At 41.7% G+C, this 26538-nt stretch overlaps 1 protein-coding gene and 1 long non-coding RNA gene across 5 annotated transcripts in view; one reads left to right on the forward strand and one right to left on the reverse strand.

Moving 5' to 3' along the window:
- Nucleotides 1–26538, forward strand: part of FBXL20 (F-box and leucine rich repeat protein 20) — a 67256-nt gene that overhangs the window by 8668 nt on the left and 32050 nt on the right. For 2 of the 4 annotated variants that reach the window (XM_083408712.1, XM_083408709.1), the window contains exon 2: nucleotides 18026–18087. In XM_083408712.1, coding sequence (XP_083264838.1) covers nucleotides 18026–18087 — 62 coding nt within the window. Of the gene's footprint in view, nucleotides 1–13033; nucleotides 14144–14260; nucleotides 14547–16073; nucleotides 16169–18025; nucleotides 18088–26538 lie in introns of all 4 variants that reach the window. The other 2 variants (XM_083408711.1, XM_083408710.1) reach the window with 2 other exon arrangements.
- Nucleotides 415–24580, reverse strand: LOC310662046. The gene is made up of 3 exons (XR_014504224.1): nucleotides 24054–24580; nucleotides 6271–6354; nucleotides 415–825 (listed from the first exon to the last, which is right to left on the reverse strand). It is a non-coding gene; the product is annotated as an uncharacterized lncRNA (long non-coding RNA).

The following is a 26538-nucleotide window of genomic DNA, read 5'->3' on the forward strand; positions in this document are numbered from 1 at the left end:
TCCGCAGGATGTATTGTCTAGTCATAAAAGGTAAAGGTACCCCTGCCCTTTCGGACCAGTCTTGCCAGACTCTAGGGTTGTGCGCTCATCTCACTCTATAGGCCTGGAGCCAGTGCTGTCCGCAGACACTTCCGGGTCACATGGCCAGCGTGACAAGCTGCATCTGGCGAGCCAGCGCAGCACACGGAAACGGCGTTTACCTTCCCGCTGGTAAGCAGTCTCTATTTATCTACTTGCACCCGGAGGTGCTTTCAAACTGCTAGGTTGGCAGGCGCTGGGACCGAACGACGGGAGCGCACCCCCCCCCCACGGGGATTCGAACCGCCGACCATGCGATCGGCAAGTCCTAGGCGCTGAAGTTTTACGCCACCCGCGTCCCTCTATTGTCTAGTCATAGACCACCCATTTAAACTCTCACTTTCTGAACTCTTAACTTCTGTGACCTAGTTCCTTATGAGGCTATCTATATATTTTGAGAGCTATGGTGTTATATACACAAATCTCTCCTGAAATTTATGTTCCCAATCACTTAAGAGGTTAAGTGAAATATTTCAAACTGCATGTGGTTTTCAAGACATTTTAAAAATAATGTTATGCTTGAAAGCCTGTTGGGCAATCACCTATTTTTACATCATGAATTGATACCATATGGGCTGTCCATTAAGCATTGTTTTCTTACTCCTCATGTCTGCTTGTCTCAATCAGGTCATTACAGTAATAATGAACACCCTCCCCTTCCTCCCTTCTCTTGTGGAAGAAAGCTAGTTGGTCTCTGTACCAGAATGAGAACATTTGTTAAGAATGTCTGTTCTGAAGGTGTGGCTCCTATGGAGAAAATAATCACTTAGCTCTGCAGCAAAGCAAACAATAGAGTACTGCTCAGTAGGCTGCCTCCTTATTTTTTGACAATGGCCTCGGTTTACAGCAAGAGAAAAACCAATACTTAATCGTTTCTATTCCACTCTAGTAGTGAAGAAGCCATGTTGATATAGTTGAGCATATGCACCTGTAACTCGTATACTGTCAGAACTGAGAGGGGAATTGGTGAGATAGGAACAGGAGTAGGAACACTCTTTAAAATCAATGGGGTGGCAGCACTCCCTGGTCACTTAAGGAAAGCTCTGTGGCTGATCTGACATTGCTGAAGTAGCATTAGATGTAAATCACCCAGGAATATAAAACCCAAAGATCTCTAAAGGGAAAGTCCAGCATGAAACAGATGAATTACAATTCAATACATATGTTAATTGGATACCAATGCCAAGATGTTGGTGCTGTCATCAACACTGCCTTGTTAATTGGTCACTGTAATTATCTTGCTCTGAGGCACTGTTCGTTATGAATTTCATTTCCATTTGACTTTGCTCCCCTCAGCCATGTGTTTGCCAGTGCTTACCAATTCACAATTACACCTCATGCATCAAATGAATGGACTGCGGTCCACAAAATTTATAATAAATTTGTTAAATCATGAAGGTACCACAGAACACTCTTTGTTGTAACAAGTCTGACCCGCCCCCCGGATGTGAAATCTGTTTCTGGTCAACATAGATGTCCTCACAACTGCTGTATTTGGGAATGTTGTGTGTGAGATTCATATTGATATAACTCAAAAGTCACAAATGCCCTTCAGGATCCAGACTGGTTAATTTCTAAAGGATGCTATACTGCAAGTGATTTAGATTTTGACTGTTAACTTGAACACTTTATCCAGGAAATTTTGGAGGGTATTTGGATGGTAGTGAGTAATAATAATTGATTATTATTATTAATCAATTATTTATGCCTCCTTTAAAGAGCCCAAATTGTAGAGACAATTGGAATGCTAGATCTCTGACAAGATTCCTTTTTAAATAGTTAGTTTGTTGCACGATACTATGATTCAGTGTTTGGGCTGCATGTACTTGCAGTGATGAAAGTGTTGTAATGCATACACTTATGGGTAGGCTAGGATTCTAAACTGCACTGCCATTTCCTTGGAAGAATTGGTTATTCAAAACGATTTAATCCGAATAAGTGCACGGTATTTTGTATGTATGGAGCCCATCTCATCACACACCTCTTCTGTTTCAGTAACTCCCTTTTTGTAGTAATTCGCCACAACTCATATGTAAAGGCTCCTTTTCTGCAAACACGGTGTCTTTCTCACAGGAGCATATTTTGGGGGATTAAGCAAACTCCCACTTTAACCTGTGGTGGTAATTCTATGCAAGGAGTACACAGACTCTACAACAGGTGTGGGGAAACATCTTGGCTCCATGGGCCAAATCCTTTTCAGGATCAGCTTCGCAGACTAAATTTGACAGGTGTGCAGGGTCATCCACCTTTTCAAGATACTTTGAAGTCCTGAAGAGGGGACTTCAAAACACCTTGCAAAGTGCTGCTGAAAGGGAGTGGTTCTGCATCCATTTACAGGGGGTGGTGTGCAAATTTGCATGGTGTCACCTGCTAAAATGACAGTAAATAAGACTCTGTTTTTGCAGATGATTTTGATGCTCACTAGGACTGGGTGACAGAGGGATATATTGTCTAAAACCAGTTTGAAGTTTACATTGTGATAACTGTTTCATAATATTTGACCTGGTGGCAGCAGTCGCAGCTGTGGTTTGTGAAGCCTCATGGCAGCGGTGGCAGAAGTGCGGATGGCCTGCAAGGCCTTGTCGTGATGGTGGGAGGCAACAGCAGTAGCAGCCTATGAGACTTCTCTGGCAATAGCGGCAGTGGCAATTAAAGCAGTGGCCTGGTGGCAAAATCAGTAGCAGGCTGCAAGGCCTCACCACAGCGGTGGGAGACAGCAGCAGAAGTGGCAGTGGTCTGGCACCAGTGGCACAGTCAGCATTCTTGGTTTAAGAACATTGCCCAGCCTTTAAGTTTTGTTTCTGAGGTGAATGTAAAGCCCTAGTTTGTAAATTAAGGACTTTTTTCTAATTATACCTATTCAGCATTTAGCTTTCATTTAGGCTTTTAGTCACATGTGAATGTTGTGAGTCCTCCTTAACATGACTTATTGCCTGATATGCCCTCTTCCTTTCAGATTACACACATTCACAGCTAGTTAGAAACTAGCATTGTATAAAATATTACAATTTGATCCCAGTTAATTTCCAGATGCCACCTCCCTAGTGTGTAGCATGGTCCAACCTTTAATGACAGCTGTCCACTGTGTGATATAAGTACGAAGTTTAGCACAAAGAGTAATACCAAGAAATCATATTGGATTAAATCAAATTATACCCTTGTGTATGTGCATTGCAGTGTTTAATTGAACATCTCTATTTTGACTAGAAAGGTAATTATACCACCCCAAATCATCAATTGATTAAATGATGACATTTTTCTAAACCCAGTAGTACTTGAATTACAGGGGTGCATAATTTCATGTCTATGTTCAAGGGTCTCCGTGGCCCTGGTGCCTGGATCTCTCTATTTTGGACTGTATTACTCTAAATAGATCCCCCAGCACAAGGATTTGCCCTTGCACAAATGAACTTCCCAATTTCTCTCCCTGCACCCTGCGGGAGGTTCTGTTGCACAATCAGAAATCCTTGCACTAGCAGATCTGTTTAATTGGCTACAGCCCCATGAGTGTCTGGCTATGTGCCACATTGTAGCAATGATTTGCTATTCAAAAGCTGTGTTAAAAAGTATTGTCCAGTATCTGATCATGGGACAAAGGCCAGTCTGACCTTTGACCAGCTGCTGTGTGCTATCCCTGAACAGATTCAGTGGCATTAGAAGTGTGAACTTGTGGTGGTTAAGGGAAAACTGTGGGCTATATATTTATAAAAATACTTGTATGCCACTGTTCATTTTTTAAGAAATCTAAAGTGGTTTATAACGCGCGCACACACACATATGCAAAAACACGTAAAAAAATGCCAGAAATAATCAGTTAACTATTACAGGAATCTGTTTTCTTAATTGTATCCATATGCTTGGTGGCATAGAAATGTTTTCAGCAGATACTTAAAGGTTAAAGCGGAAGGCACCTGCTGAATCTCTTTTTGGAAGATGATGCTAAAGGCTCAGTGTCATGTCACTGTCAGATGAGCCTCACCAACTCAGGGGATGACCAGTGACACTCCTGCAGATGATCTTAGTAATCGAGTTGGGATATTAAGGGTTCAGACAATCCCTAAGTACCCTGGACCTAAGTGGTGCAGGGCTTTGAAAATTAATACAAGGACCTTGAACTTGGCTCAGTAGTAGATGGGTAGCCAGGGGAGATGTTTTAACAATGATGCCACATGTTGTTGGTCATTTGCTCCATCAGCTGACTGGCCACCACATTTTGTACCAGCTGGAGCTTCTGAACCAGGTCCAAGGGCATCCTCATATAGAAGCTTTGCAGTAATCTAGCTTTGAGGTTGCCAGTGCATGGACTGCCATGGTCAGGCTATCCATGTCCAGGAATGGTCATAGCTGGCAAGCAGGCCAAGCTGGTAATAATGAGGTGGCAGGAATGGACCTCACTTGGATGAAAAGTTGTAGCAATGCCAATCAAACAGCCCGGTAAAAGGTTTATTTCCTCATAGTGACAGTGGAGTAGAAATCTGTGGATTTCACCACCTCTGAGTGCAAGGTTTTGTACAGCTGGGGCTTTACCATTCTGTGTCTCCTTCGCTGGAAGGCTTAACTCATGGCCTTCTATGACAGGTTCTGTGGATGAAATCATTTGCATCCATTCCAAATTGATTCCACCCATTTTTCTGAGTCAACCACATGGGTGCTTGGGTAGGTTTTATTGGACGAGTTCCAAGTGCTTGCGAGCCAAGGATGTGAATGGGGCTTTTGGATCAGTACATTTGACGTGCCTATCTGACCCCTATCCATCATGGCTAGTGATAAAGAGCCTGGGGAAGCCAATGTTCAGCTTGCTTTTATGACCAAGAATAATCAAAAAGGCCAAGCAATTCCAGACTCATCAAGATGACTTTGCTTAACATGACCCTCTTCAGTCAGTTTTGTTGCTGGAGTTTGGGACCCCTACTAATTTTATTACCATAGCTGATGATATTTGCTGGGAGAAAGATAAGTTGATTTTCCTTAATTTCTCAGCAATTTTTGGTACCATCTATCAGAAGTCCACGAATTTTGCTTGTCATTAACCAGCCAAGATTTGTGTTCACCACTAACTGTCTTCACTTAAGGTGGGTGGGGTCCTAACTGGCAACATGCGGACCTAGAGGTGCACTCTGGCTGCAGTTGGTGAAACCCTGTCCTCTGCCTCCCCTAACATAATGAGTCTCTGAGATGTTCAGAAAGCAGCAAGACACCTTGCTGCTTCACAGAGGACTCCAAAACTTTGCATGCCATCGGCAAGAGTTCTGTCCTTTAGGTTTGGAGAAGGATGGGGACTCACCCTGATACAGTGGTGCCCCGCAAGACGAATGCCTCGCAAGACGGAAAACCCGCAAGACGAAAGGGTTTTCCGTCTGCAGAGGCGCTTCGCAAGACGAATTTCCCTATGGGCTTGCTTAGCAAGACGAAAAATGACGAAAAAATCGATTTTTTTTTTTTGCTCCAAAACCCCTTATTCTGAATCGCTAAGCTGCTAAAAGCATTTTAGCAGCAAAACCGCTAATCCCCCCCCTAAAAAAGCCGGTTTTAGCCCTTTTTTAGCCAATAGCGCTAATAGCGCTACTCCGTCAATGGGCTTGCTTCGCAAGACGAAAAAACCGCAAGACGAAAAGACTCCCGGAACGGATTCTTTTTGTCTTGCGAGGCACCACTGTACTGATTGGAAGATGTATATGCCAGTGTGAATAATGAGCATGTTTGTGAACTGTTGCCATTGATGATTGTATCCCTTTGAACTGGACGTATAGGTTGTAAGTGGGGTCACTGCACTGCAGTGGTTTTCCTTAAACCTTTTCTCCTACCTTGATGGGTGATATTGGGGATTGTTGTTTCTGCCTTTGGGTAGCACTCTCTTAAGGGTCAATCCTTTGTATTGTTTTTATTGTTCTGTATTAGTTAACTCTTCATCTTTGTTAATTGAAAAGCAGACTACATATCCTTTTAACAAACCCATGCTTACATTGAATTATGGCATGCACAAAACCCTAGTAATTATGTTTTTAAAGGAACATTTTAACCTGTGGAGTGTATTTATCATTTTTAAATACACACACACAATGGAACCAGGATTTCAAAACCCCATTTAAGTATGTACATCCTCATTCACCATGCCGGCTTAACCTTAGCCGCAAAAAGTCAGCCTGAAAAGGAAAGTCTTAAAATGCTTCTGGAAGATGTTCAAGCTCTTACTTTGGCAGTTCTCCAGGAAGAGGGCAGTTGTGAAGATCTCTTTCCTTTTGTGCCCTTTTCATGCTGCTGCATTGGATCAGATCACTATACAATAGAAAAAACATTATCAGTTCATCATGAGAATTGTGGTGTGACATTACATATCTTTGATGGGTTAGAATTAATGTTGTTTTATTTCATTATAAATAATTTTCAGGTATTAATAAAGGTAACAGTTTCTCGAATCCAAGTGCAATTTTTTTCCCTAAATTTCATCAGACTTTGAACTGAACATTGACAACATTTTGGCACTGGAGTTTTTTTTCTGAAAGAGGGTAGGTATACCTCACTTGGTTGGTCATGCTTGTCAACTGATCAGCACTTTCAGTCCTTTTATATTCCTCACACTTACAAATTTAGGGAGAATGGCGAAAGGGCTTTGGTTTGTATCCAGCTAGATTATGAGTATACCCATTGAAATTAATGGACCCAAGTATTTTCAGTGGATCTACTCTGTGTTTGACTAGCATTAGATATAAAGGTAAAGGTAAAGGTACCCCTGCCCGTACGGGCCAGTCTTGACAGACTCTAGGGTTGTGCGCCCATCGCACTCAAAGAGGCCGAGGGCCAGCGCTGTCCGAAGACACTTCCGGGTCACGTGGCCAGCGTGACATTGCTGCTCTGGCGAGCCAGAGCCGCACACGGAAACGCCGTTTACCTTCCCGCTAGTAAGCGGTCCCTATTTATCTACTTGCACCCAGGGGTGCTTTCAAACTGCTAGGTTGGCAGGCGCTGGGACCGAACAGCGGGAGCACACCCCGCCGCGGGGATTCGAGCCGCCGACCTTTCAATCGACAAGCCCTAGGTACTGAGGCTTTAACCCACAGCGCCACCCGCGTCCCTAGCATTAGATATATCCCTTTCTAATTGTTGTAAAGAGGGTGTTCTCTGTGCCCCCAACTCTGCATTTGTGGAATGCTATCTGCAGGGACTTGGTCGGTCTTCCGTCTCCAAGCAAATACATTTCTTATTCTGGGCTTTCGGGTAGTGTAAAGTTGTAGAGAAAAGAATACACACACCCCCAATGGTGGAACCAAAAAGTGCAGAGAAAACAGTGTCGGAACCCACTGGTGGGTGATTTGGATGAACACTTTCATTATATTTTGTTGTAATAGATTTTTATCGTATGTGGTATGTTACCCCTGTAAATTGCTTCAGGATTCTTTTCGTGTGTAGACAGTCATAAATCTAATTAATCTCATACAGTAGATCAATAAAGTACTAAGATTACTCCTCAGACTTGTTGCCCAACCTTTTCCCTTTTCTAATTGCTACCATGTGCCCATCTCTCAGTCGGACAACATTCCTGTCTTGTTTGTGAAATACAGGTTGCATTCCTTATACACAGTGATTGCTTAATGCTTTGTACAATACTTTTAGTCATCTTGGTTCTTAAATAGCAGGAGAGTTCACACCATTGTTAGAACACCTACGGTACTAGAAGCAGCAATGCTCTGACACCAATATAGTTTGCATATCTGTGCTGGTGTTCTGGTATTCTGAATTGTTAATAGCACTCCTTCAGATCTTCTGGGTATCCCAGAGGAGCCAGTGTTTGTGTGGACAGTTGTTGCATTCAGAATGACTAGTCCCACAATAGCAATGGGGGTAGGGAAGAGAATGCATGAGTGTTACCCCTATAAAAATTGGCAGTATGCTGTAATGGATAGACTGTTGGGCTTGGTCTATGGGGCCTTTGTTCACATCCCTTTGCAGTCATGAGGCTTAGTGAGCAGCTTTAGACAAGGCATTATTACTTGGCCTGACCTAACTCTCAGTACGGCTGTGAGGATAAAATAGGATAATCTCAAAGTACTTGAAGCGGGAATGATTCACAATTTTGATACATACTTTTCACCACCCCAATAACTATACTCATTTTCTTTTTGTCACAGGAGTGGAAATATTCTTCCTTAATGTTTAACTGTGATCTGGGGTGAATGTTAAAGGAGAACTCTTGGGCAAATTTTGTTGAGGGTTTGAAACAAAGCAGGGGAGATTACAACCCTTTAAGTCAGCCTTTTTTGTGGGTGGGTGTGGGTGTTTTAGGGTGAGCAAAAACCATTGGCCTTTGTTTTGCTCTTCTTGTGAATTACATTTCCACCCATAAGAACCTGAGATCTATCTTGCATGATGATGTTAGTTTCTCACAAGGACTTCCAGGTTAAAAAGAGATAAATTGCAACAGCTTTCTCTCTCTCTCTGCTTGTTACTACATGGTTATATGTTACCTAAGACAAGAAGTGCAGGATTCCCACTGTCTTGTGGTTGTCTACTCAGGAGCAGGCAAACAGCCAGCTGAATTCCAAGTGTCTTGCTTGGCAACTTCATCCTATCTCCCTCATGTTTTACCAGGCATTTTAAGAGCCAACAGTGGAGCAGCGGTTGGGACAACCATCCTCTTGAGTGTGTTAACAAACCAGCACAGCTCAGAAATCCAGTTAAGCAGTTTATTCAAAAGGCGTATCAGCAATGGAGGGTGGTGGAGAAAAATTGAGTATGTGCAATCAAAATGAAAATACCAGAATATTGGTCTAACTGGTCTAGGGGTGGACAACATCAGCTTTTCAACATTGTGGTGTATCGTCAGCCAAACACTGAGGTTTGACAGTATACTGCAGTGTTGAAAAAACTAGGTGCATTGACCTCTGCCTGCAAGACACCGGGTGAAACCTCCTCAGTTCTCGCCTCAAAAGCTGAGGCGGTTTCACCCAGGCTCACAGGCTGGCACAATGCTGCTTGTTTGTGCAGCTCAGCTGGGGAGAAGGAAGGTTCTCCCCCCATCTGAGACAGCCCAGGTGTTCTTGCTGCTCACATGCAAGCGGGCAGAGCATTGGGGCTCCTTTAACTGCTCACTGTGGGGAGCAGCCACCGCATTCCCCTCAGCTGAGCAGTTTCACGGAGCCCCCACCCCACAGCTGGCTTGTGGGAGCCAGCGACGGCCTGGAGGCTTCTTTAACTGCTCTACTGAGGCAAGGGCAGCTCTACATTGAAGCAGTTAAAAAATGTAGATGGAGGAACAAGCTGTATTGGTGCCTCGCCGCTACAGCTTGTTTATCCCTCTCTGTTGTATGAGGGCAGTGTGGGATGGCGGTTTCACTCAGTGATATATCACTGGTGAAACCACCATCGCTCCTGAGTCCCTCTGCTAGCAGCGCCTGACTTCCCCCAGCAGACGCTGCTAGCAGAGGAACTTTGGAGCAGTGGCAGTTTCACCAGCGATATACCGCTGAGCAAACCTGACATTGCGGCCTGCTCCTCACACTGGTCCTGGGCAATATATCGATAATATTGCCCAGGCCTAAACTTTGCAAAACTAACATAAGAAGACATATTCTTATTTGTCCCCTCTAGTGTTGGCAGTTTTTGGCATAGACTGCAGGCTGATGGATCATAAGAGCATAAGAGGGATCAGGCCGATGGCCCATCTAGTACAGTATCCTGTTCTCACAATGTCTGAACAAAAGCCTGTGGGAAACCAGCAAGCAGGATTTGAGCACAATAGCAATCTCCTCTCCTGTGGTTTCCAGCAATAGGTATTCAGAAGCATTGCTCCAATTGTGGAGGCAGAGCATTGCCATCATGGCTAAAAGCCATCAATAACCCTCTCCTTCATAAATTTGCCAAAAGCTATTTTAAAACAATTTAAGTTGGTGGCCGCCACTTGCTCTTATGGGAGTGAGTTCCATAATTTAACTATGTGCTGTCTAGGCCTGGGTATCAATGCCACAGTTTTTGCCTGACTCGCTTGCCCTCTTTTTCCTTCCCGGGTAGTTGCCCTATGTTGACCCCATTGAAATGCCAGTATTCAATCTGCTCTACAGCACTGGGCCTGAATTGCTTATTGTTCCCAAAGAATTAACAACATGGTACAAGCAGGGCAATGGCTCAGGAGTGAGGCAAGGTGCTTCATGGATTCTTCCCTCATCTTTTTCTGACCTTGTTGTTGTTGCTTCCCAACACACACACCATAATTTCAGGAAGCCTACGGAAGTTGTAGAGAAGGGGTTTGGTATCAGTGTTAGAAAGTGAGATATGAAAGCTAGGAGCTAAATGGCACCTTAAACCTAGGTTATAGGCGCAACAACGGAATGCCTAGGTACTCTTTTTTTTATAACAAGAATACAAAGCTGAAAACCAATGAACTGCAGCTAAAATATTATGTTCATTTTTCAAATGGTCTAGTCCTTCCCCTGCCCACCCCTCTAATATTCTTAAGAATATTAAGTCTTCAGAGAGTAGCTGGAAGTGGGGAGGCATAAAACGGTCCTCCTTTCCTTCCACTCTGCAGTTTTAGTCTGAAATCGTAGGCGCAGTACTGCGTCCAGAGCTCAGAAACTGCTCACGCTAATGAAATTCTCTATTGCAAAATGTGCCCAGAAGAATGGGAGTTTCAAGCACTGTTTGGTATATGTAATTGGCCATCCATCAGTTCCTGTTCCTCGGGCCTAATAACGCCTGTGCTTGGAGCAGATATCAGACTTTTAATGATGGTATTCATGAGTGTGGTGACTGTGGCAGTCTGCAGATACACATTTCCCAGAGAGAACACAGTTTATAAAGTGAGCTGTAAAAAGGAAAGTGAAGAAAAGAAAATAGAAGTCCTTGGACAGCAGGGAAGCTTCTAAAGAAAGCTCACCCAGTCTGAACTGTTTGTATTATTTATAAATTGCTGTGGACAATATTCTCCATGCAGCTCCTCCCAGAGGAATGGTGGTTTTTTAAATACAATTTGTGGAAGAACTATTTCAGCATCATAAACAGAAATACAGAATCTTGTTACTCCCTGTGTGCATGTTGGGTGACTAATAGCAGGCAAAATGTATTTTTCTTTTTAGACTTCTAGTCCAAGCCAATTCCTAAGGCTCAGGATGGGTTATAGTTAGTGATTTAAGTGTCACATACAAATTAAGTTCTGATGCAGGCACAACACTGGTTCCCTGCAAAGCATGATTTGTAAATCAGGAACTAGCCATGGGAGTGCATATTCCATCCTTTCCCTTGTTGACTTAGCTGTGGCTTATATCTCACTGATGCAGTTAGGATGTGTAAAACTACTTCGACCTCTCGTTTCAAATCCTAGTTAGCAAGAGAACCCTGATTAGATGGAAGCATGTGTCCCCAAGGCTGTGCCCTTCTTTTGCAGACCATGTGCATTTCCCTTATATTTTCTGGAAACCAAGTAGTGGAAACTAAGCAATAACTTCATTGATCTCAGATGTTGCCATTTGTACATGGTGGAAGAGGCAGTCTCTTTTTGTACTCAAAGGCGACAGAGTTCATTAGCTTGACTTTATGGCAGCAAGAATAATCATGGTTGCTCTTTTGGAACTGGTACTCCATGGTAGGATTTAAGTTTGGCAAAAAAATATGCAAGCTATTTTATGGTCTGATGTCTACCATGCACATTCTTGGTGAAAGGCCTCTTCAACTCAATGTATTTCTATATATGCCCAGGATACCTTGTATTTCACTTGTATCCTTTCAGTCTATAAATATTTTGGAGTGTTTGGAAGTTCTCTTTGAAGTAAAAGATATAGATACAGTACTGGAACTGGAATAAAAAATGGATCACAAAAGTGTTTGAGCTGTTCTGCATCTGCAATGCACTTGACCCAGCATCTCAGGAAAACTTTTGCAGCAAGAGAGTGTTACAGTGGAAAACTATTTACTTATAATTGACTAGAAATATATATAAAAGTTCTGGTCCATGGGATCACGAAGAGTCAGACACGACTAAACAACAAAATATATAAAAGTTAGTTTAAGAGAGTGTAAAGAACATAAGCATTCAATTCTGATTTTTATTATGCTTTAATCTTCTTGTATGGGCCACCTTAGTTAATGCTATAATGCAAGGATGGGGAACCTTAGACCCTCCAGATGTTGTTTGACTCCCATCAGCACCTCCAAGCATGGTCAATAGTTGAGAGTTGTAGTCTAGTAACATCTGAAGGGCCAACAATTAGTAATCCCAGCTATAATACAAGTTTCTGCACCCTGTCTGTCTCTTGGGAAAGGTGACTTGGCGCCTGGTTCACAGAACTGAAAAGCAAGCAGTATCATGAGATGAGAGAGAAGCAAGAGTAGTACAGGCCATGTCAAGGCCAGCCTGTGGATTCTCATATTTTCCTTGAATCCAAGAGTGCTATTAAATCTCCCTGCCTGTGGTACCTGTAGTAGGCTACTTGAAAGGTGATTGGGACAGGTACTAAAATATGCCTTTAATTTCTCTTATGATCCCACATGCGTTTTGAAAACTCAGAAGCCTCCTTGCTTCTGATTTCATGGCCCACTCTCACCATTTTTCTTCCCTGGACACTGACTTGCACAATATTTAAGGGTTTTAGATATACTAGATCCTGCCCTATATTTAAATTCTGTTTCTATTACTTAACTAGGCTCTTAAAGATCTTCCGGAATGCTATAAGCTGTAACGGTTCATCCACAATGCCCCCCATTAAAAACAACAAAAACCTTAGAAGAATACCCCCAGATCTGTATGTGCCAGCACAAAGCTGCAATGCTTTTTTTCAGCTCCAGCCCATAGAAAGCTCTCAGACCAGATCTCCTTTGCAACCTTGTCCTTTGGAATAATTCCTTTACAATGTCAAGGTCTTCTTTCCAGACTAGCAGTTTCTGCTGGTTGCTGATTTTGGCATTGATTCTTTTAATCATAAGGGCTTGTGTGAGCTTTCTTTTCTTTTTCTTTTTCTTTTTTTAGGAAATAAAGTCCTGATTCTGCCTCAGCTGAGAAGCAGCTGAGTTTGCCAGCAAATCAATATCTGTTCTGACCTTCCTTGAGCCAGGCAATGAATATTCCATGCTTCTCTACCTCACACAGCGAAGAAAGAGACCATAGCCAGTGGCAGGGCATGTGTTTGCAGACAGAAGGTCCCATGTTTAATCCTTGGTATCTCCAGTTATGACTGGGAAAGATTCCTGTCTGAAACTCTGGAGAACTACATCTTCCATTGTGAAGACAGATGCAAAGAATTCATCCAGCTTCTCTGCAGTTACATTTCCTCCTTCAGCACACCTTTGACTCACTTTTTATCCAACAGCCATTTATTTTAAAAATGTTTACTTGTTGGCCTCTTTATGTTTTTAACAAAGTATTCATCAAATTCTTTTTTTAAAAATCCCTCGTGGTCTGCTCACAACTCTTTTGCTAAAGTTTATGTTCCTTTTTGTTCTTCTCATTTGGACAGAACTCCATTTCCTGAAGGAAGTCCTATTACCTCTAATAGCTTCCATTGCTCTGCTCATTAACTATGCTGCCATCCTCTTTGCCATGGTGGTACCTTTACTGATCTGCACTGTACATTCTAGCCAATCTGTTATTGTGGTTTTAAACAGCCCCAAACCATTCTGGAGAGATTTGACCCTCTTGACTTTGCCGTTCCACTGTCTTATAAGCAACCCCTCATTTTTGGGGAAGTTTCCACTTTTGAAGTCAAATGTGACCGTGTTGGACTTTCTTAGCAATTGTCCACTTACATGGCACTGTGATCACTGTTTCAAATTGGTTCAGCAACACTTACATCTCACACAAGGTCTTGGGCGCCACTTGAGTTGAGGGTTGCCATCTCTCTGGTCAGTTCCATGACCCAAACTGTTCTAAGGCAGAGTCGTTTAGGGTATCTGGAAATTTTACCTCTTGGTTGTGATTGGGTGTATGCATGCTCCAATCTGTGAGAGTAGTTGGAGGTTGGCTATTATTATGACACTTCCTCCTTTAGGTGCCCCCTTTATTTCAGTCTCCATCTCAAGGTCACCCTGGGCATTTTAGTTGGGAGGTGGTGATCATACATCCCCTGAACTAAATTAATCAGTGATCTTTGTAGAAGAGTTTGCCTTTGGGGGGACTTCTAGATGGTTGAACTCTTGTGTTCTCTTTGATACCACCTCCAGTGCACCCTTCCCTGAGGTCCTGAACTAAATTAATCAGTGATCTTTGTAGAAGAGTTTGCCTTTGGGGGGACTTCTAGATGGTTGAACTCTTGTGTTCTCTTTGATACCACCTCCAGTGCACCCTTCCCTGAGGTCCTAGGGTTGAATGCAATCCTCCAAACCCTTTTAGTTGGCCCTTGGGACTTTCCCCAGATCTTGCACACACACACACACCCTTGAATGTTTGTGTCTGCCTTTGGACTCTGTTAATGCCTCTTTCTTACCTAGATGAAACATAGAGATGGGTGTGTGAGTAAGTGTAGAAACTACCTGACTGTACAAAGGTAACATATACATTCATTTCTCTGCCTTTTTTGTGTGTCTGGCCCCAGCCAACTCTGGCATGTGGCCCTCAGAAAGTTGCCAGAAAAGAACATGCCCTTGAGCTGAAAAAAGTTTCACACCCCTGCTGTAGTTTGTATCCAGATATAACTGTGCCCCACTGGTTCTCTCCATTCTACTAGTTTTACTTTATGTCTTCTATAGCTATGTTCTCCTCTTAAGACCAAGCACTCTCATCTTGACTTAGACAGCCTTTCTCAACCTGTGGGTTTCCAGATGTTGTTGAACTACAACTCTCATCACCCCTAGCTACCAAGGCCAGAGCTCAGGGATGATGGGAGCTGTAGTCCAACAACATCTGGGGACCCTCAGGTTGAGAACCGCTCACTTAGAAGCTTCCAGCATTTAGCATATAACACTTGTATATGGTGTCTTCCTCTTCATAATTTCGGCACATGTGTTTTACCCTACAAATTGGCCTCAAGTCCAGGGAGAGGGATTCCTTTTGACTAAATTGCATGACCTGGTTTCTGCAGAAGTGACATGTAATAAATGGTCGGAAGCTCATACCTTATAAAGATGATTGATTAGCTGTAAGCAAACTTGCTTACCTGGGTGCCACTGAAGTAGATATAGCTGTGTTACATCTGGTGCATCAAGACAGAGTATGAGGTGAGGCTTCTGCTTGTAGAGATTCTTCTCGATTATTTTTTTAAAAAATTACAGCTTCTGTGAGGAAAGTAGCAACCTGTTCTGCTGCTTGGTAATAAATGGGGTAATAAATAAATGGGGTAATAAATGGGGTAATAAATAGAGCAGTGGTCTTTGAGCCTAGCAGACCTAGCATCAAGCAGTGTTCAGTTCTGACAGCTCCTAGTCAGATCAGCTTCAAAGATTTATGAAGGGTAAAATAAGATGCAGCAAGACCTAACCTGAGCTCTTAACATGAGGAAGAGAGCAGAACAAAACTTGGGTGCTGATTTTTTTACTGGATGGGGTGCAGTCTGCATTGCACCTGTATTCTTTCCTCAGATGCATTTGCTAGGGTTTGTTGGTGCAAGGTCTTTAGGCACTTTAAAGAGAGAGAATTCTGATGCACTCCTTCCTTCTGGCAATTGATCCCCTCTTTTAAGAAGTTTTCCTATAAGAAAGACTGAATGGCCCGAGGTCACCCAGTGAATTTGGTGGGTATTTGAACCCAAGTCTTGCACCCCAAGGACAATATTCTATCCTTAATTACACCACAAGCAAATTCTTCATTTAACTTTTTACGTACTCAAACATCATAGTAAACTGGGTGTGGGGTATATGTTGTTACACTTTGGCTATTATTGAACTCCCAACGCACATGTACCCCAGCTGACATGGACAATGGCCAAGGATGATGATAGCAAGAGGTCTGAATTGGCAAAATGTGGCTGGTGTCTTGACTCCAAACCATGATTTACAAAGCCCTTTCAAAGTGTGGTTTCAAATCACGGTTTGGAGGCAAGGTGCTAACCCAAGTTTTCTCATTTGGCTATTAACAGCAAATATAAAAGAACCAGGAAGTGGATGAGGGAACCGTGTGTCAGGAATGAGCCCATGGTATGTGCTTTCTGAACTGGGCCTCCAATTCTGTCAGGTGAGCAAACCATTTTCTGGGATTTTCTTGGGTTGGTGGGGCAATTTTTAGGAACTGGCATCAAAATTCTAGGTAACTGATGTGGTTACATGTTGATAACTTTTTTTTTCAGCATTTCACAAATGCTACCTATCTGCAGTGTTAACTCTATGGAAACAGTGTCCCTATTTATCTATTTCTGCAAAGCCATAACCACAATGCACAGAGATTACCTGCATATTCACACACACAAAATGCTTGGCGTGCTGGGCTATTTTAAACCCGAAGCAAATAATTCTTGTCTTGTTCCCCTGCTCTCTCAAGCCAGGTTGTGTCTTTTACATGCCAGCTGAAATCTTAATACATACTACACATGGATTTTTAAAAATCCTGATTTCTATGACTGGTGAAGTCATATGAGCTGGCCCACTACTTCAGTTCTTGGCCCTGTTTGCATACTCCTTCCTCTTTGTGTAGAAATCTGAACTGTTGAATTGTATGCCTGCTGTGGCTTCTCCAAGTGAAGAGTGTACGTGAATTTGGTACTGATGGGGATACAGATGCTGAGAGAAACACATGGCTGTTAGCTGATGTATGCCCAGCAAACTTCCACCGGTTATGCCAACTTTCCATCTTTGGAGTGCAAAGTCCAAATGCCAAAGAAATAGCCCACACTACTGAGTTTACCATCAGCCAGCTCTCCTCCACTATAGTGACTACACAATTTCCTGCATTCCTATTTATATATCGCCATTCTTCCATATTGGAATACAAAGAAGTGTACATAGGGTTCCCAGACATTTTCCCATCCAGGCAGTGACCAAACCCAGACCTGTTTATCTTCAGCATGATTTACTACACCATATGCTCTGAGAAATGGTTTATGATATGAAATCCTGAAGAGCTCAGTTTGACAAATGTTGGTGGATTGCTACTGTTCATTGGGATTATTATTTGCCGATTGAGGGGTCTGTGTCTATTTAGTTTTTCTGTTTAAAATGGTACTTTGTTGTTGATGTCTCCTTTATTGTGTTGGTGTATTTTTTATTTTTTTAAAAACAAACCCCAACGAATTGTATTTGTGGCATTGTAGGCTTTTGCTTTTATTGTGAGTCACACTTGTTAGGTGACACAGACATTAAATAAATTATAACAATAATAAACAGTTGATGTGTTAGGCTTACCCTTACCTACTAGATGAGCAAGTGATGTGACTTGGAGATAAATGACTTCTAGTATCTAGAAGTACATCTCTCTATCTCAAGGTCTGTTATAGCTCTGTTATAAGAGAGTGCTCCATTAATAGATAGGGGGCAAACAAACAAGCAGCACACCAAGGTGTTTTCAGAGGAAACGACTCAAGCAAGTGATCCAAGATGTACACTTTTGAGAAAGCAAATACGCCCCAGGATCAAGGTTCAATCTGAAACAGGGAAATTATTTTAGGGGGCTAGAACCTGTTCACCTAATTAATAAAAGGGAACTTGTATTTGGAATTCTGATCCATTCTTTTCAGTCTGTATCTAGCTGTTGCACATCCACATAATCCAGCAGGAAAAAGGGACACACTTGAGGGTTTGGGGGGTGGGGCATATGGTGTATGGCCTGTTACTGAGAAACCAAAATAAACAGCCATATTATTCAGGCTAGTTCATTTAGAATTCAACACAACCCCAAATGTTCAGTGTGAGTTGCACTATATTTTAATACCAGCCTTTAAAATAAACATGCAAGGCACTATGTCTTCTTCAAATGCCACCTTTTCAGATTGCCTCAAAATTAGCTTTCCCTTATGAAGTTGCCATGCTCCCCCAAGTTTGTAAGAGATAATGATCCACACAACAGGGTAAATGCATGTTGTTGCTTTCTCTATTGCAGATGTTCTCAAACAGTGATGAGGCTGCAATCAACAAAAAACTTCCCAAAGAACTGCTGCTTCGGTAAGTCGCCTTTTGGCTTGTGCAAGTCTAGGAGTTTTGGTAATAGCTGAGTGAGCAGAGACTATAGTTGACTGTAAGTCAATAAAATCCGTAAATTCAACAAATTCTGAAGGTGGCGCAGAATTATGCAAACATCTCCCAAAACTCTTAATCTGTCAGTCAGGCTAGTTTTACTGAGTGTGGTTATGCCATGCAGAATCAACAGGCATTAGGAACCTAAATAAGGTATATTGGTATGTGCCTTGCCACTACCTCTTCCTTAAGCAATGAGAAGTTCAGGGACAGTACTGTGTGGTTTGGTTTTCTTTGGCTGAAAAAAGCACAGGAGACTATGGGGTCTTTGTAATTAATCTATTTACCAATATGCAACAGTGTATTAGAAACAAGTAGACTCCTAAAAAGAAAGGCAGCATGACTGCTAATCTGCTTTAGATTCCCAAAGAGAGCAATTGTGGTCAAGGTGCTTCAGTTTGAGCCAACTCGCAGCTCAAAATTTTCAAATCTTTGAGTGAGGAAATTAAAACTAACTTTATAGATTTTTATGCCACTGCCATCAGCTTCCAAATGCAAGGGGGATCGTTTTCCAGCCATTCAGGATGGTTAATATTACAGTGTTGTTTTTAAGCTCCTGACCATCCTTTAGTGGTTTGTAGCCTGTAATAACTGGTTGACTGAGAGTTTGACGTGAATGTAATTTTAAAGATTTACACCCTGGCTTTATCTTCTGAAGTTTTATTAGATTTGATTGCTAGCAGTTAGATACAGTTGTTAATAATAAACTTGTGTTTAAGCTAGAACTTGACCACTGGTTTACTGTTGGAACTACAAATGGACTAGTCAACCTGTTTGCAGTCTGTGACACTTCACATGTGTTCACTTGTCAGTTGCTTCTCTCCAGTTTCCACATTGATTTGCATTTTTTTTTTAAGATCTGCATGAAAATTTGCATCTCTCAAAACACTCATATCTAAATGCATTTTCTTGCACAATGCACATTCTAACAAATATTGGTACATTTTTAGAGCTAAGGACAGCATTGGAACATTAGGAAAGTGAGCGTAAAAATTGTTGAAACTAAATTCTGAACTGCACATTAGTCTGGGAGGTGTCAGTTCATATCAGAATTCATAAATATGGCATTCCTCAAACATCCCTAGTTGGAACTATTGTTAAATGTGTCTCTTCTGCCGCACATACAAGGTACCTGAAGATGTCACACAAATAAACTCAGGAATTAAGAATACACATAGCCTAAAGAGCAAACAAAGAAAAATGTTTATTAGTGGTATATAATATTTTGTTAGCTTTTGGTAATGCAAATAGAGGAGGAATGGGAAATGTAATGCAAATAGAGGAGGGATGGGAAACATTTGCTATTAAAGTTGACACTAGAAATCCAATGTAAAGATGCAGAGCTGTTATTCACTCATCCTATAATTCTCCTTTTCAAAAATCATGAACTACGTGTGAACTGATAGGAGGAGTTGAGTCAGTCTCTCAAATCTTTATTTATGGATTGTATGCTCTATTCTACTGCCTAAAATTTGATTCTATCAAGTCAGTGACAGATACTATATTCCTTATGAAAGTGTGAAAATAGTAAAGGGACAGCTATATACTTACTATGTTCAACCTACCATCTTGTGACTCCAACCTGTCTAATCTTTCATCGGGCTTGCAGATTGTACCAGTTTTACCTGCCTCTTTGCCGACTAAATGTCAGCAGTTTTTTTAAGGTGGCTTGTATGTGTGCATACCAGTGAGCAGTAGCAAGTACCTGCTTAAGTGTAAAGTGGTGGACTCTAATGTTAAACGTGAGATAAAAGAACCGGTAAAACAAACTTGCCAATCCAGTTAGCTCAGGTTACAGACATGGTAGATCAGCGATAGGCTGCTTTACATTGTTACAGCTAGTTTTAAAGGTTGTGACATCATATACTGGCTGTTAGATAGCATCACTTGGCCTTTCTCTCCAGCTAGCAGAATAGTCAATACCTAAAGCTTACTTACTGATTATTTCGTTCTTAAATATTGGATTCTGTCTCCCAAACTTTTGGAGCTGGTTTCTGGGAATTTCAAACATTTTTCCAACATCTCTGCTAGTACAGTGTACAAAAACTTTAGGTGATTAAAGTTATCTCTGGTTTCTTGAACTTTAGCCCACATTGCGGATCAGGGGGATAGAAGGTTTGTTTATTTTGGATATGGAAGATCAACTTAGCAGTGAAGCATATCAGACTAGCCTTCAGCAAATCACACACTCTGAGCTGAATCTTCACATAGTTGCTTTGAGGATTTGCTAAGTATTGTAACTTGCCTGAAGCTCTTCAGATATAAATAATAAAACTGCATTTTCATATATTTCCATTGCTGGATGTTTGTTAATCTGCGTACTGATCGTAGGGGTTTTGGTCTTGCAGGCCCCATGAAAACACCCCCGTTTGCTCATGTATTTGTATATTGCTTGCCCAGCTTTGTGTTATGAGGTTATTGATGTGCACTGTTTTACCAAACACTTTGGTATGGCCATAGGGTCAACAGTTACCTGAGTTTTCACACTAGCAAGCCATTTGCTTGCAGTTGGGGAAGGTAGGGACAATTGAGACTAACCTGACTGTATCCTTCGTAGCCTAATTGTGTGGTTAAATTTTAGTTGTTAACTTAATGCATTTTAGAATCCTCCTGAAAAATGTTCATTGAATTTCTTTACAATCAGAGATTCAGGGGTATAACTGACTCCTTAGAAATAATCAGCACATGAGTTATCCTGTTTTAGCTTCACAACTCTATAAGGCTGCATTCACTGAGAGCAGAGACTTGAACCCAAATCAATGTCCACTACTCTGCTGTAGTCTAGCTCTCATATAAATCCTTCATGCAGTTGGCAGAGTTACTATGGAAAGCTGCATACTCGAGATTACATAGAGTTGCCACGGAATGATGCTTCCCTTAAAGGCAAAATGTAGATAAGCCCAGAGACCTCTTTACATCTAAGGAATGCGTATAGAAGCAAGCTGTTGCTTATGAAAGCTTTGCCACAATAAAATGATTAATTTTGGAGGTATTGCAAGCCACTTCTTATTTATTTATTTAGCAGCAGATTAATACGGCAGTCTTTCTGGAATTCCTCCTGAGAAGCTGAGTTCTGCATTCAGGGTTCTGCCAAACTTTGCTCTTGGGAACAAACGAGGAGGACTGAGTTTATAAAAAGTTAAACCATAAGCAAGAGTTTTGAGAACTGGAAACTTTCTGTTGTGCATACTGCGAAAATTCATTAATGCACATTGGCAGGGCAGCCTTTGAAAGGGAGTCTTATCAAGGGGACAGGCTTATAAATGGGCATCAGTTTCTGTCAGACAAAGGCTGGTGTGTTTTCATACAGCCCTGCTGTGTAAGTTCTTGTTCCCTCATTCCTTCATTCCAAAGAATGTCCTGCCGTCTCATGTACGGGGGTGTTGAGTGAAAAGCATTATTTTTCTCCCATTGAGTTGCAGTAGTGTGGACAACAGGTTGGCTTCTAATCATGATGACTTTGCACTGGGATTCCTACATTGTGTCTGACACTGGAGGTTTGTTTGCCCTTTCTGCTGCCACTTCATCATGCTCTGGCAACACAAGGGAGGAAAATAGGGGACAGGAGTACCATGCCAACACTGTTTGTTTTTTCTCGCTCTAACTCTTTTGCACACACACACACACTCAATGCAGATGGCAGCCACATAAATGTGCAGTTGTAAAGAAGGAAACACAACATCATAACATTTGATGAGTTACGGTGCTAGTATTCGAACGGATCTGGAACCTGTTCGCTTTCCAGCACACCTGAGAACTAGAGGACAACTGTGTTGTCAGTCCATTAAATGTAGGCCAGAGCTTAGGCTTGAACAGTGGCATCCATCCCTGCATAAGAGATCATGTTGCGATGGTTCCTGCTCCCTTATCGTAGGCACTTCTTCAAGCCATGCAGCACTTTTCTGTAATGATGATTTTTGTCACTTCTTATTCTTGTGAGAAAGCTTTTTGTTTAATCTAGCCTTGTGGAAAATTGCAATTAATTTTTGCCTGCCTTCACATACCTATCAGTAACAGGGCAGCTTGGGTGGGTTTGGTAATTTGCTCACTTGGAAAATAATGGTTTCTCTGTTTGGGCAAATCATTCATTTTTTCCTTCATATGGAGGACTATCTCTATATTTAGTGTATGGCCATTTCAGAATATTTTAATTATGGGTGTTTGTTTAATTGTTTGGCTGACTTTTGCATATGGTCTGAGGAATTGGAGTTCCCAGTTAGAGGGATAAGAGGGGTTGGTGACTGCTCCAGTTTTCAGGGAAATCCTATGTCTGTTTGCCCTTGGCCTTAAAGGCTGGTTTTTCTGTTGTTGCTTAAGTATTTGTTGTTTAATCTCAACCTGATTGTATCTCTGGGGGATTGGTTTTTAGAGATGGCTGGGAAGCAATATTTGCATTGGAGAAAGAAGAGGGAGCCATTCCCATTTGTGAGTGTGGTGAGCAAAAGTGAATATATAGCAGTGATATTAAAACAGGTCAGTCCAAGGGAAGGCTAGGCAGATACTTAAGACGTGCTACACAGTGGGACGACATGTTCATTGAGCTATCCACTACTACCCCAAGGTCTCGTTCCTTGCCAGTCACCACCAGTTCAACCCCCCACATCACTGTATATGTCACATTAAGGTTATTCTTTTTGTGCACCTACATGCATCACTTTACACTTGTTTACACTGAATTTCATTTACCATTTTACTCCCCATTCGCTCACTAAGACTGTTTGTTTCAAAAGAATAGCATTCAAAATTCGCCCCCCCCCCCAAGATTCCCATTCTCACACAAAGATCTACAGCATTATGTTGTCATTGCTAGAAAGTTCAGTGCTCTTGGTTTCAAAGGTAAGATCTAATGCACCCTATGAAGAGCTTCTGCCTGTATAGTTGTCCCTTGGGCTCTGTTTTTTCCTATTGTGGCTCCCTGCAGTGCCCAAGAAGCAGTTTTCAAAACTGACAGGAACTTTGGAGAGCATTCAGTTTCCAATGCAGGATATAAGGAGGTGTAATAATCAGAACAGGAAACTGGGAAAGCCCCTTGATTTCTTTGAATTCCAGACAAGGGTGTTTTTGCTTTTTCATTTTTAGTTTCAGTTAATATGTTCTTTATTTTTGAGGGGTTTGTAGCTTCCCTTTACTGGGTTGCTGTAGTTATGACAGCTTGTAAAATTGCTCATTTTGAAGGGGTAAGTATTTGCACACATCAAAGGTTTGTAGAACCTTTCTGCAGCTCTTTGTGGTTTGGCTAGCAGTCCCAGAAATTATTTCCCCCCTCCTTTAAATATACAAAATTAGGACTAGAAAATGCTTGTCCAGTAAAATAAGTCCCTTCATCAGCCAGTGATAGTTGGGATGCAACATTTGCTATTCTCCCCTGTAATGGTTCTAGGGGTTGCTCATGCGTAAGCCGGTGCAAACACCTGGCTGGGTTGCCTGAGTGAACCTTTCCTGTCCGGACACCCACTCACCCGTGGCTGTCTCAATCGCTGGCAGAATCCGTCAGTGGGAGTTTCTTAAACTTCTTCCAGCAAAGAAGCTCTTTGACGCCTAGTCCTCTCCTACTCTCTCTGCGCGAAAGCCTTCTGCGCAAGGAGGGCGTAGGCAGCGGAGGACCCCTACTCTCCCCGCTGGTCCCCGGCAAGGAGTCATGGGACCGCCTCGCCGCTTCCCCCATCTGCCCCCCTTCTCCACTTCTCCACTGGTGCTACGCTGATTCTCTTCCCCAGAAGATGGGCTGCCTCTCCCAATCCCGGGACACTCTCCGGAATCCCTCTGGATTTTGCTCTCTCCCTCTGGCACTGATGGCAGTTCCCTGACATCTCCCTTTGGATTCTACCCTTGGGTGAGGACAAAAAGATTACTCTGACATCTAGAGCCATTGGAGAGAAAGTGCGAGCTCTTACCTCAACTTTGACCTTCATATACGTCTCTTGAAGCTGTGGTTTGGAACACAGCAGGTTGAGACACATCTAGTTGCTCAGCAACAATTCCTACAACTGCTACAATGTCCCAAACATTAGACTCAGAAGCCTTTTTAAAAAGGCCTCCCCATTTAACTGTAGTATTTAGCTAACAGTAAGGCCTGGTTTCCACATTGCCTTCATTTCATTTCATTCCGTTCCATTTCACTTTTAATTTCTATATTACTATGCACAAGGTGGATTTGCAACAACCAAGTATACGGCAAAGATCACACACCTTATAATAATCTGATCCAATACAAAAAAAGTCATGATAAAAACTTGACTTTACAATAAAAATATCAAATAAAGTAATGTTCAATAATACATTAGAATATAATAGTACACAGTAACATTAACTCTCAAAATACCAGCAAATAATAATTAAACAAAAATTCACCCTTAGCAATTCCATTGAATAATTACTAAAGTATAATCAATAAAAATAACCATCTCACAGTGCATAAAATACCACAGTAGGTCCAAAGGATCAAATTGAGAAACAAAGACACACAACTTATAACAACATTTTTAAAAATAACAATCCCTGAACTCTTCTCCCTTCCCAGCTACTTCAGAAGCATGGCTGGTGTCATCCTAACAATTACACCCAGGTCCCTCATGCAACATGTAAATTTTCTATATAAACCTCTCTGGTGACCTGTATGCTCGTGGAATAATCATAATCAGCGTAGTACAGAATTTCACCTTAATGATACTGGTGGATGATATATGTTACCCATAGTAGCTGTAGAAGTAATTGTGGTGAGGACATGTTGTTGGATAGCATGTAAACCCAGAAATGCAACATTAAATTATCCTCAGATAATCAACAACAACCACAAATTCAATTGTACTAATCGTTGGTCTTGAAAACTTAAGAAATAAGACTCCAATATAAAACTCCAATACATACACAGCGAATAAGGCTAAATAATATGCTAAAAGTTTAAATACTATGTAATTATCATAAAACAATTACCCAATACAATAAAAGCCCCAGTGTAAACTAATGGAAAAACCACTTGAAACTGTCAGATGTCTAGTATGATGTTATGCTGGCACTTTCCATTTAGTGCTTTCTTGAAAGTTTTGGGAGTAATTTTATAGAATAATGTTTGCATTTTGTGTGTTAGTGTGTTTTTCTTGTAAACTGCATAGAAATTTTAATTAAGTAGTATAAAAAAGAAATTATAAATCAGTCAGCAAATTCCTCTTTCGCTACTGTGGCTTGGGGCCACTTTGGAGCTGAGCTGATCAGTCCCTCTCTCTCTCCTACTTACTGTAGTATATTCCACCCTCCCCTAAAGTGAGCTATTTAAGTAGAGGCATTAAGCAACAGAGGTCAGGAGGTTAATTAAACATGCAAGGGACTGAAATCGTATTACTCTTAAAAAGCAGAGCTGAGCAAATGGCTAATGGCAAGGTGGCCTTTGTGTTGCTGATGGGAGATCACACAAGCACACAAAGCCAACATAGAGGTGGACTTTCTCTTAGAACAGATTGCCTATACAGTGGTACCTTGATTTACAAACTTAATTCATTCCGGAAGTCCGTTCTTAAACCAAGGCATGCTTTCCCATAGCAGCGGGGGACTCAATTTACAAATGGAACACACTCAACATGTTCTGCTTCCAAGGCAAAGTCCACAAATCAAAACACCTACTTACGGGTTTGCAGCGTTCTTAATCCAAGTTGTTCATAAACTAAGCTGTTCTTAAACCAAAGTACCACTGTATATCTCAGTGAAATGTAGGTATGATTAAATGCTTGCACCTTTCAAAATTAGCTCTCATTGTTGGTTTTTATAGATCAACATGGTTTAGAAGAAGCAAGTACCCAAATAGAAATCTAGGGGTTTTTGGCAGTAATTGGGGTGGTAGTGGTACATTTTTAGCATTTGACTTTTAAACTAAATTTCTCCCTGAAGGTTTTATTAAACAACATATACCATTGTGTTTGGGGGCTTTACAACCTGCTCTGGCCCAATATTAGCTTGCAATAATATGTTAAAAGTCCAGTGCCAAGGGCCTTCTGGCGGTTCCCTTGCTGCGAGAAGTCAAGTTACAGGGAACCAGGCAGAGGGCCTTCTCGGTAGTGGCACCCGGCTCTGTGGAACGCTCTCTTGTCAGATGTCAAAGAGAAAAACAACTACCAGACTTTAGAAGACATCTGAATGCAGCCCTGTTTAGGGAAGCTTTTAATGTTTGACAGACTATTGTATTTTAATATTTTGTTGGAAGCCGCCCAAAGTGGCTAGGGCAACCCAGCCAGATGGGCGGGGTATAAATATTATTATTATTATTATTATTATTAAAATTGACTGACCACCTGTTAAAAATCTGCTCCCTAGGAACCACAGTTTATCTCACATTAAAATGTCTAGCAACATTTATAGAGGCACTCATTCTTGAGCTCTGGTGGGCAC

The sequence above is a fragment of the Podarcis tiliguerta genome (assembly GCF_965153285.1).
Source record: "Podarcis tiliguerta genome assembly, chromosome: 13".
Lineage (NCBI taxonomy): Eukaryota > Metazoa > Chordata > Lepidosauria > Squamata > Lacertidae > Podarcis > Podarcis tiliguerta.